The sequence below is a fragment of the Mytilus edulis genome, chromosome 5, assembly GCF_963676685.1.
Source record: "Mytilus edulis chromosome 5, xbMytEdul2.2, whole genome shotgun sequence".
Classification (NCBI taxonomy): domain Eukaryota; kingdom Metazoa; phylum Mollusca; class Bivalvia; order Mytilida; family Mytilidae; genus Mytilus; species Mytilus edulis.
This window is the reverse complement of record NC_092348.1, coordinates 1,896,503-1,909,285: the sequence shown is the minus strand read 5'-3', so window position 1 is coordinate 1,909,285 and position 12,783 is coordinate 1,896,503. Positions and strand designations below refer to the sequence as shown.

The following is a 12,783-nucleotide window of genomic DNA, read 5'->3' as shown; positions in this document are numbered from 1 at the left end:
AATGAATTAGTGAATTACGATATCAGGTTTGGTTATAGATAATGCATATTTTAAGGTTTTTCTTGTCGTAGAACACACCGAAGGTGTCAGGATTGAGCATATGAAAAACCGACCGTAGGGAGGTCTTTCATTGAGCAATCCTGACACCCCGAGGTGTGTGCAGCGACAAGAAAAACCTTAAAATATGCATTATCTGACTTATATACCGTTTTTTTTTTTTTAAATTTAGCATCCTATTTTACCGACCAAACTAAAGTGGGATATTCCTTTTTAATGCGTTTAGGTTTAAATACGATCTACGGCTCATTTAGATGTGAAATAAAACTCACTAATAAATCTAGATATAAACCCTTTAAAATTATTGTCCATACACAATCAAAATATTACTGTAACTGCATGAAGAAAGAAACAAATGAATTGTTACCATCTGATAACAGTGTTTGACATATACAAGACACATTGTAAGTAATTTTTGTACCAACTTAGTTTATGAAAAAGAGAGGGGAATGGTTTTGATTAGTTACGTGAATGTAATTCAATGGAATATAAACATATTTTTTGATAGAGTAAAAGGTATACATAAATTTAAAAAAAGTTTGGAACTGACACGAAGACTAATATAATTACATGTAGGTTACAGTAGGATTTCCTATTCAGTGTGTATCGTCCTGAACACGCATGAAATATTTGCCACTGAACGTTAAGCAAGCAACCAACAATCAATCAACCTATTCAATGTGACTCAATAAGATTTTCAAAAATCTTACACGCTAATATTTTAAACCTGGATTTATTTTATGAAAGTCTACATTAAAATTCATCTCATATATATGATAATGTTTCTGTAATGTAGCGATAAATTAACAAAATTTCACGTTATAGTTGTTTCTAAAATTAAAATGCGGGCAAAGACGACTTCTTTTACACCTATCATCGATTGAACTTTAAAAAATAAATTCCTAAATCGGCAACAAAAAACTATCAGACGAATGTAATTTTAAAGTAAATTATAGATTGCATTTTATCAAGGAAAATAATGACCTCAAACAGGTAATTATTTTATGCCTTAGATATGATTCATTGAAACATGGTATCGTCCGGGTTGATTCTGCAAAAGAATGAAAATAACTCCATATAGGTATATAAATATCTAGAACCAAGTAATACAAAATATCTACTACTATGTTATTATCCTATAAGTTATAACAAAATTTATAAACTAAACATACAACTCACCAGGGGATATGACTGTTGGTAGTGACACATTGTCTGGGCCTAAAATAATAAACAAATATTAGAAATAATATATACTATAAACCGCCCTGTGTCTTTTTACAAAACCCTGTGCGTTTTTCAAAGACACTCGGTCCTGATTAGCATGTCCATGCGTTTATTGTCGTAATAGTTTGTTGCAATACTATATTTTAATCTATCTTCATGTTTTTGAAAAGTTTATAATCTCTAGCTTATCAACATTTACAGCAGGTGTTGTAAGTTGTGATTAAAGTTAATCTGCTATATATATGTTCTCTTGGCTTTGCTCAAGATATATGTATGTACTTAAAATGACAATAGCTAGATATAAACTAAAGCAAACATAATAATCAAGACAAGATTGGTAAGCATGACATAACAACAAATCCCTTGAACTTATTCCCCTTAAATGTCATTCTTATCTTCTTCTTTTTCCGTTTTGCGTTAAATGAATTATTTATCTGTCCTTCTGTACTACGTGGTGATATTCGGAATCCTCGGACCTGCGACATTTAAAGTTCTTGAAACATGTTTAGGACTATTCTTTCAAAGTTCTTAAGGTGGTATGGGAGTCTAAAATAAAAATGATAGGATTTGTTCATACTTTGCCAAAACGTTGTATCTATTGATACATGTTGAAAAATATAATAAAATGCATTTTCGCAAGTTACAGGACGGGACAAAATGACACATTTTGTATGGATTATACAGGAAAAAACACCATTTTGTGATTAGAAACTAAACAAAATGATATAATTGTTAAATACGTCAGGAAAAGATAGCTTCCAGACACTGCTTTGAGAATATCAAAAGAAAAGATAGGGTCACCGTACGTTTTTTCCGGCTAAAATACAAAATAGGAAAATTCCATACAGAATCCTTCAGAAAATGCACTTTTTTAGAGTTACCTCCCCTTAAAATGCCAATTTAAAAAAAATAAATAAAAACAACCAAAAATAATTAACACTTGAAAACATATCAATATTTAGAAGTTATAGTTTTATAAATTGGTACTTTTAAATGAAAATGTACATTAAACATCTGCATTCCTGCATCACATTTTGCTAACTTGATGGAAAATCTGGACCTTTGACTCTCTGTTTTTTACAATCCAAGATGGAGGAAGACACCCATACCACCTTAAATGTAGCTGAATTTTCCGCATACATGTCAGTTATAGGGAACTCAATTTGGTCATGGATAGAGAAGTCAGTCCCTAGTTAACTTAGCCTCCTATCACCTCTGTCATCAAGTATCTCAACCCTGTTCTATCATTTGATGCCAGATCAATATCCAATTGCAGTAAATCGATTGCAAACGAAGTTGTTGATTATTCATATTGGATTATCATTATGAATACCTTAAATTCAAAAGACTGAATAAGTAGGGCCCTATATATGATTTTGGAGTACTAATACTCAAGCCTTATGTCAGTTTGTCCTTAATGCATAGGTATTACTGCTGATTCATTATTATTCATGAGTTATGTGGGTTTCATGCGTTTTCTTGCCTCAGGCGAACAACGAAAAACCAATTTCTATAAAGTTGTATCCAAACTTTAGAATAATCACGTAATCAATTATCTACAAAAATGCAAGGTTTTTTGCAAACCATGAAAATTGGTACCAACGAAAATAAAAGAATCTCAGTATTCCGTAATCTGTCGTGTTGTAACCTATCAAACCTATTAGACTTTCAAAACCCTGGCTGATACCTAGCTTTCGGTATTGCAACGTAATGAAATCGTGCCGTTCCGTGATACATTAGTTACAAATCGTATTGTATCCTTGCCAATACCTGATGTAACCGTACTAGTACACAGTTCTCCGAAAAACGCCGTATAAATCATTCTGGCCTACGAACAAGTACGGATATATACGGTTTTGATATGGACTAACACGGATCAGTACGGTCTGATACGGTTTAGTAAGGAGTTACTACGTATTGCTTGATCCGTGTTCAAACTTTGAGCATGTTCAAAAATTGTCAAAGATATACAAGTACTACTACATGTACGTATGACCAGGCAACAAAACGGATATCTACAGATTACCACGAATGATGCCGGATCCTATCCGTAGCTAATCCGACGTCAAATCCGTGAATGTGTGACCTAGCTATTATAAGACAAACATTATAATAGAATACAAAAACTGTAATGCTGCAGATATTTTATTCAATTAAGAGTACAATAAATTATGTTTAAAATAGAAACAAAACTTAAAATAAGCAATCTGATCAGTAGTGAAGATCTTCAAGCAAGTAAAATTTTACCAGTAACTAGGGCACAATCATCTTTGAAGTTTCTAGTTTTAAACGTGTCTCAGGACTCCATCTGCCAAAAAAGATGGTCGATACGACTAAACAAAAAACAAAGGGGTAAAATGCAAATTTTGACTGATATTTGTTAAACCATAATAAGCTAAAAGGTAACCAATACTCTGACAGTTGTGCATACTCAGACACTTGGTAGTGCTCAACATACTAAACATTTTTTTTTTTTGCAGTCAGATTTCTTTATTTTCATTACAGTTTTCAAAATATTATACATAACTTGCATGCTACCATTATGTTCTATATCTAGCCATGTCGGTCATCGTGGTTGGCAGTTGGGATAATTGGTCATATGCTAAAACAAGATACCCTAATGATAAAGTTTGACTAAAATTGGCTAATAAGGATACTATTTTTATAAAAGTAAGCAGACGACGACGACGACACCAGACACATTGTTTACCTTTTCACCGTGGCTACTTACATGTACTATGTCCCTGGATAGTAAATACATCACCAACACCTGCTTTAGCTGTAAGAAATTCTCAATCCTATATTCATTATGACTACAAGGTGTTCAGTGTTTTATAAATAAGCTAATATGATAATTAAAACTGTGCAACCAAACTGCAGAATAATCAAAATGGGAATTATTGTAGGTATTGATTATTGAATAAGAAAGGGTTCGTTCTAACATAAGCATCCAATTTTTAGGAAGAACACATACCTCTAAAAGATCCAGTGCTTACTAAAGGCAGTAGTAACATATCGCTATTAACTAGTGATAAATTGATTTTACTAGAACCAATCCAGGTCACAAACCAACACTGGATAAACACATCAATTATAAGGGGGAAACAAATAAAGGCAACCGCTGTTCGAAAGTAATAAATCGATGGAGAAAAAACAAGTCCGGGTTACAAATTAAAACTTACGGAAACACAAATATAGGAGCAATCAACAAAACAACAAAATACAAAACGACAATGCTACTCACACAGAAACGAACTACATTTTCCTGACTTCGTACAGGACATTTTCAGAAAACAATGGTTGGTTGAACCTGGTTTTGTGGCTAGCCGAACCTCCCGCTTTCATGGCAACGTAAAATGTACCGCTAAAACGATAACATCACATGACAGGACTACAATATAAATGAATGGACAAACATTCAGGATAGAGAAATTCACAAATTAACAATACAATAGAACATTACGACAAGCTAATAATTATAAAATTATCAGGCTTAACATTAAATACGCTAGACTTGTCATTCATTAATGCACTAATGTCAAAATTGAAAATAAAGCCAAACAAAGATAAACCCAAAAAAAAAAGAATAAAATGGTTGGGTAAAGCTGGCTTTATGCCTTATGAAATATACCGTTAAACTAACAACATAACGTGACAGAAATAAACTACAAATAAATACAAGAACACTCAGAACACAGTCCATTTTTACATGTAAACCACATAAGAGTAGCCAGTAACACCTCAAGTTACCTTTCGACAGAACATTCCAATAGAAAAATGAACTATGCGTCATACAAATGTATCAAAGCTACAAAAAAGTGTCGTCACAGGTAAATTTCAAAAAGTAGAACAGGAATGAAGACAACAGTAGTATACCGCTGTTCGAAATTCATAAATCGATTAAGACAAAAATAAAATTGGGTTACAAACTAAAAATGATGAAAACACATCAAAAATATAAGAGAACTTCGACACAACAGAACCACAACATTAAAATGTAACACACACAGAAACAAACTATAATACAACAGTGGCCATTTTCCTGACTTGCATTGGTACAGGACATTTAATAAAAAAATGGTGGGTTTAACCTGGTTTTGTGGCATGCCAAACCTCCCGCTTTTATGACAATGTGAATTATAACACTTAAATGACAACATTATATGATAGGACTATATGAAATAAATGGGAGAACATACAGGACAGAAAAACACAAGAATAATAGCTAACAAAAGATGCCAGGTTTAAATTTAATACGCCTGACGCGCGGTTCGTCCACACAAAACTAACCAATAAAGCGTTGATGTATAAAATCTCAAAAACAAAAAAATGCATAAAGCTGAAGAGCACCGAGGACCAACAATTCCAAATTAAGCCAAATACGGCTACCTGAGATACGAAAAACCTTATTATTTAGAATAATTCATACTTTTGCAAACAGCAAATTTGTATAATAGCTATCACAGGTACCAGGATATAATAATGATAAAACTAATGACTAACTACAAAATAAAAAAGGAAAGATGAATAATCTTAAATCGATAAACGCACAAATTTAAGTGACGTTACATTTGAATATCTAAACATTTCCCAACTAATAGGATAGAATAAGGATAGAATTCAAGACAAGGTTTGTAATGTTGATATAACACGATAAATAAATACTAATTGATATCAAATTGTGGTAGAAATTAGATAATTATTTTTTTTATCTAGCTATGTTGGTATTTCTTCTTAATCAAAATGTAAACCAAATATATCGTATAAATTTAGTTGAACCAAACAAAAATCTTATTAATGAACTGGATGATTAATTATATCTTCCTTAACAAACGAATACAAACAAACAAAAAAAGATTTACAACTACAAAAGATAAAACATATGACAAAATCCGACGAGTATAACAAATACTACATCAAACTAAATACAAGAAATTCCTATAGAAAGGAACCGTGACACGTCTCATACCAATGCGAATTTACACCATGCAAAACAGTCACAATCATGAATAAGTCACGTTCAATAATTAAACGATCAAACGACGTAATGACAAACCACAATTTAACACGTTGTAAAATTAGGCCAACAGATCATGATAACTAAAATACACTTTCGCTTCTCTACAAAAAGTAAGAGATAGTAGTGATACCTGTATTTTTATATCAATCTAGATGTCAATTAGTCATTGTTTATTGTATGTCTACTTAGTACCCACAAAATAAAGAAAGTAATGTACAATTTATCTAGAAGTATCTTTAAAGCAAAATAAATAATCAAAATCTTAAATCTTAGACTTGTACTTAGCTCTGTAACTTTACCTAGTCGTACTTGGATTTGAAACTTTACCAAGTCTATAATTGAAGACAAATTACATTAAAGATTTGTATATAGCTCTTTTAAGAAAGAAATATGACGCAGCGAGCTGAAGAGTATAAATCATAAACATATTTGTCACCACCCGTCTTAACAATATTTATCTCGGGGTGGTGTCTGTTTCAAATGAAGATGGCAAAAAAAAAAAAAATGGAGAAAGTATCCATTCTATAAAAGAAAATATGTTCCATTAGAATTTCATAGGCTTTATAATTGAATGAAGACTCACTATATCCCCAGTGAGCTGAGGTCTGTCCTGGAGCATAATAGAAAGCTGGTTTCTTGTCAGTTTCCAGATAACATCTGTTTGCTGTAGATATAAACATCCAACCAGTTGAATCACATTTTGATTTATCAGCATATTGACTTGCATAGAATTCCCTTAGGAAATCTGGGTCTCTGAAATGGTTATTGTTTTCATAGATAAATGAAACATTTGCAAAATAAAAAGAGGAAATTATTTTTCTTTTATTTTACTGAGGATGATGCATTTAATCTATACCATTATGCTTTAGGAATATAGATCTCTATAAGGTTACAATGTGGTATGTATTGTAACCTTGTTGTTGAATGTACATTTCTGACAAGCAAGTTATATACAAGTTATAAGTAAAGAGACATTTACATCATTTAGAAAATTGATTTATAGTGAAGCAAATATGAAGAATATGAGATATTGCATTATCTATTTTTAGAATCTGATAAAGTCGGTTTAAACAAACCAGAAGCTATGGATGTCTTCAGTTAGAATGTTAGAATAAAAATATCTACAGACAACTCAAATTTTCATGAAATGTTTTATGCCAAGGGGCACTGATTATTCCCAAAGTATAATTCAAACAAAAGTACACCTATAAGTGCTGTATTTGTGTAAACAGCCAGTAACTATAACAAACATTAAACTCGATCTTGCATCATTCAGCACTTTTCCTGCAAGAATGAAAAATAAAACCTGAGCTGTACAGTTTTAATACACAATTTTATATATGCACAAACACTAAGTAGCAGGATATAAAACCAGAATGCATCATGCAGTATATACAGGTTTAACATACGCTTACATTTACTTTTAGTATCTGAGAAATTGAAACCTTATCAAATGTATAAATCCTTACTGAGACATTGCAAAGTACTGTTTAGTTGTAGATTGGAAATCCAGCCACGAAGAATCTATAATTCTGCTAGGTGTAAACCAACTCATCTTATCTGATCCTGTAGCATTGAACAGCATGAAAGCTTTTTCTACACCATTTTTGTATATAGATACCCTGACCTGTAATATATTTTGATTATTTTTTCTATACCTTATTTTCTATCGTTTTATTCAAATAAGAAAAGGTAACCTTACAAATTGTAGGCTGTGCCAAACTATTTTTTGGTTTGTCTGAATGATTTATTGTCTGAAATTTTTGTCGGTCAGAGAGAGTTTGTTTGTTCATAAAGGAGACACATCGCTGTTCCATTGCTTTTCACATTTCTAAAGGTCCAGATCATTCTTAAAAAAAATATGATCATAAATAAAATACTGTCACTTCAGCAATTTTTTTGTCATTTTATTTGATAAAATACAGTTTTTGGTCAAATTTTGAAAGTAGTGATGCATATTATTATAGTATACATGAATGCATTGGCTTTAGATGTTATGTATTATTAACGTTTTACTGTATTGATTGCCCATAAAGGATTTCATGAATATGGCCTACCGAATTAGACTATTTTTCTGGGTTTGTAATAACATAAACCACACGACGAGTCCAACATGTGGAGCAGGATCAGGGCACCCTTTCCGAGCACCTCCAGTGTTTGATTGGGTTCGTGTTGTTAAGATTTTAGTTTTCTATGTTGTGTGTTTGTACTATTATTTGTCTTTTTTTCTCGTTGTTAACCGAGGCATTGTCAGTTTATTTTCGATCTATGAGTTTGACTGTCCCTCTTGTATCGTTCTCCCCTCTTTTGTGCATTTGGTAAAAATAAATATGAAACAAAAATAGCAAAATTCTTATTATTCAATATTAAATTGTGAAACCATTCTAAAACAGTTTATATCATTGACAAATTGAAATCCTAGTTTTTCGTTTCATCATAAAAGTTTAGAATTATATTATTGATTTTTTTTTTAATTTGCCTTGTATGTCTATTAACCTTTAAGTGATTGAGATGTTCTTTCGGTGAAGGATATACGCCGATAACAGTACAATCTTTAAAGATCGTACTGAACTCAAAAATAATTATAACTTCAATCTCTCGTTTGAAGAGCAGTATACTACTGTTGTATATTTTTATATTTCATCAAGCTAAATTTTGACATAAAGATCAAATTTCCATGACGACAAATCATTCCTAATAAGTTTTAAAGTTTTGAGATTGTTTACGCAGAAAAATAACATTAACAAAAAGTAATTATGGTACTGTAAGCTAAAATAGTAGTGAAGTTTAATTCTACCATAATATGCTAAATATGCCAAAAAAAAAGATAAGATCCCTTAACATCATGAACATAACTAAAGCACTCTCTATATTGGACTTTGTTTTCTTTTTACCTTATCCAAACAAAGAAATGTCCAGTTGTTTGACAATATTGGCTTATAATGTCCAGGGAAGTTTGGTGTCAGTGCCCTGGCTTCTTGTTGGAATTCATTAATTGTCTTAGTTGAGTTCCATAATCCAAACAAATCAGTAACACCAGGAGGATATGTTCCTACTCCAGTCACTCCCTTCATCAATAGTACATAACCATTTGGTGATAGCGCTTAAAATACATATCATCAATAGTACATAACCATTTGGTGATGGTGCTTAAAATAAATATCATCAATAGTACATAAACATTTGGTGATGGTGCTTAAAATAAATATCATCAAGAGTATATAACCATTTGGTGATGGAGCTTAAAATAAATATCATCAATAGTACATAACCATTTCGTGATGGTGTTTAGAATAAATATCATCAATAGTACATAACCATTTGGTGATGGTGTTTAAAATAAAAAAAACATCAATAGTACATAACCATGTGGTGATGATGCTTAAAATAGATATCCTCAAAAGTACATAACCATTTTGTGATGGTGCTTAAAATAGATATCATAAATAGTACATAGCCATTTGGTGATGGTGCTTAAAATGAATATCATCAATAGTACATAACCGTTTGGTGATGGTGCTTAAAATAAATATCATCAATAGTACATAACCATTTGGTGATGGTGCTTTCAATAAAAATCATCAATAGTACATAACCATTTGGTGATGGTGCTTTCAATAGATATCATAAATAGTACATAACCATTTGGTGATGGTGGTTAAAATAAATACCATCAATAGTACATAACCATTTGGTGATGGTGCTTAAAATAGATATCATCAATAGTACATAACCGTTTGGTGATGGTGCTTAAAATAAATATTTTCAATAGTACATTACCATTTGGTGATGGTGTTTAGAATAAATATCATCAATAGTACATAACTATTTGGTGATGGTGTTTAAAATAAAAAAAACATCAATAGTACATAACCCTGTGGTGATGATGCTTAAAATAGATATCCTCAAAAGTACATATTAACCATTTTGTGATGGTGCTTAAAATAGATATCATCAATAGTACATAACCCTGTGGTGATGATGCTTAAAATAGATATCCTCAAAAGTACATATTAACCATTTGGTGATGGCGCTTAAAATAAATATCATCAATCATTTGTCAATAGTACATAACCAATTGGTGATGGCGCTTAAAATAAATATCATCATTAGTACATAACCATTTGGTGATGGTGCTTAAAATAGATATCATCAATAGTACATAACCGTTTGGTGATGGTGCCTAAAATAAATATCATCAATAGTACATAACCGTTTGGTGATGGTGCTTAAAATAGATATCATGAATAGTACATAACCATTTCGTGATGGTGCTTAAAATAAAAATTATCAATAGTTCATTACCATTTGGTGATGGTGCTTAAAATTGATATCATCAATAGTACATAACCATCGGGTGATGGTGCTTAAAATAAAAATCATCAATAGAACATAACCGTTTGGTGATGGTGCTTAAAATAGATATCATCAATAGTACATAACCATTTGGTGATGGTGCTTAAAATAAATATCATCATTAGTACATAACCGTTTGGTGATGGTGCTTAAAATAGATATCATCAATAGTAAATAACCATTTGGTGATGGTGCTTAAAATATATATTCTCAACAGTACATTACCATTTGGTGATGGTGCTTAAAATAAATATCATTAATAGTACATAACCATTTCGTGATGGTGTTTAGAATAAATATCATCAATAGTACATACCTATTTGGTGATGGTGTTTAAAATAAAAAAAACATCAATAGTACATAACCATGTGGTGATGATGCTTAAAATAGATATCCTCAAAAGCACATAACCATTTTGTGATGGTGCTTAAAATAGATATCATAAATAGTACATAGCCATTTGGTGATGGTGCTTAAAATGAATATCATCAATAGTACATAACCGTTTGGTGATGGTGCTTAAAATAAATATCATCAATAGTACATAACCATTTGGTGATGGTGCTTTCAATAAAAATCATCAATAGTACATAACCATTTGGTGATGGTGCTTTCAATAGATATCATAAATAGTACATAACCATTTGGTGATGGTGCCTAAAATAAATATCATCAATAGTACATAACCGTTTGGTGATGGTGCTTAAAATAGATATCATGAATAGTACATAACCATTTCGTGATGGTGCTTAAAATAAAAATTATCAATAGTTCATTACCATTTGGTGATGGTGCTTAAAATTGATATCATCAATAGTACATAACCATCGGGTGATGGTGCTTAAAATAAAAATCATCAATAGTACATAACCGTTTGGTGATGGTGCTTAAAATAAATATTTTCAATAGTACATTACCATTTGGTGATGGTGGTTAAAATAAATACCATCAATAGTACATAACTATTTGGTGATGGTGTTTAGAATAAATATCATCAATAGTACATAACTATTTGGTGATGGTGTTTAAAATAAAAAAACATCAATAGTACATAACCCTGTGGTGATGATGCTTAAAATAGATATCCTCAAAAGTACATATTAACCATTTGGTGATGGTGCCTAAAATAAATATCATCAATAGTACATAACCGTTTGGTGATGGTGCTTAAAATAAATATCATCAATAGTATATAACCATTTGGTGATGGTGCTTAAAATAAATATTTGGTGATGGTGCTTAAAATAAATATCATCAATAGTAAATAACCGTTTGGTGATGGTGCTTAAAATAGATATCATGAATAGTACATAACCATTTCGTGATGGTGCTTAAAATAAAAATTATCAATAGTTCATTACCATTTGGTGATGGTGCTTAAAATTGATATCATCAATAGTACATAACCATCGGGTGATGGTGCTTAAAATAAAAATCATCAATTGTACATAACCATTTGGTGATGGTGCTTAAAATAGATATCATCAGTAGTACATAACCATTTGGTGATGGTGCTTAAAATAAAAATCATCAGTTGTGCATAACCATTTGGTGATGGTGCTTAAAATAGATATCATCAATAGTACATAACCATTTGGTGATGGTGCTTAAAATAAAAATCATCAATAGTACATAAACATTTGGTGATGGTGCTTAAAATTGATATCATCAATAGAACATAACTATTTGGTGATGTTACTTTAAATAGATATCATCAATAGTACATAACCATTTGGTGATGGTGCTTAAAATAGATATCATCAATAGTACATAACCATTTGGTGATGGTGCTTAAAATAAAAATCATCAATAGTACATAAACATTTGGTGATGGTGCTTAAAATTGATATCATCAATAGAACATAACTATTTGGTGATGTTACTTTAAATAGATATCATCAATAGTACATAACCATTTGGTGATGGTGCTTAAAATAAAAATCATCAATAGTACATAAACATTTGGTGATGGTGCTTAAAATTGATATCATCAATAGAACATTACTATTTGGTGATGTTACTTTAAATAAATATCATCAATAGTACATAACCATTTGGTGATGGTGCTTAAAATAGATATCATCAATAGTACATAACCATTTGGTGATGGTGCTTAAAATAGATAT

General features: G+C 31.0%; 1 protein-coding gene across 1 annotated transcript in view; it reads right to left on the bottom strand.

Annotated features, from left to right (window-relative positions):
- LOC139522750 (uncharacterized) overlaps positions 1 to 9,398 on the bottom strand; it is a 42,745-nt gene extending 33,347 nt beyond the window's left edge. Inside the window, exons 1-5 of the mRNA XM_071316256.1 lie at positions 9,196 to 9,398; positions 7,771 to 7,928; positions 6,885 to 7,054; positions 4,013 to 4,060; positions 1,237 to 1,275 (exon numbers count right to left, since the gene is read on the bottom strand). Coding sequence (XP_071172357.1) covers positions 1,237 to 1,275; positions 4,013 to 4,060; positions 6,885 to 7,054; positions 7,771 to 7,928; positions 9,196 to 9,375 — 595 coding nt within the window. The 5' untranslated portion in view covers positions 9,376 to 9,398. The remainder of the gene's footprint in view (positions 1 to 1,236; positions 1,276 to 4,012; positions 4,061 to 6,884; positions 7,055 to 7,770; positions 7,929 to 9,195) is intronic.
- Positions 9,399 to 12,783: the final 3,385 nt, after the last annotated feature.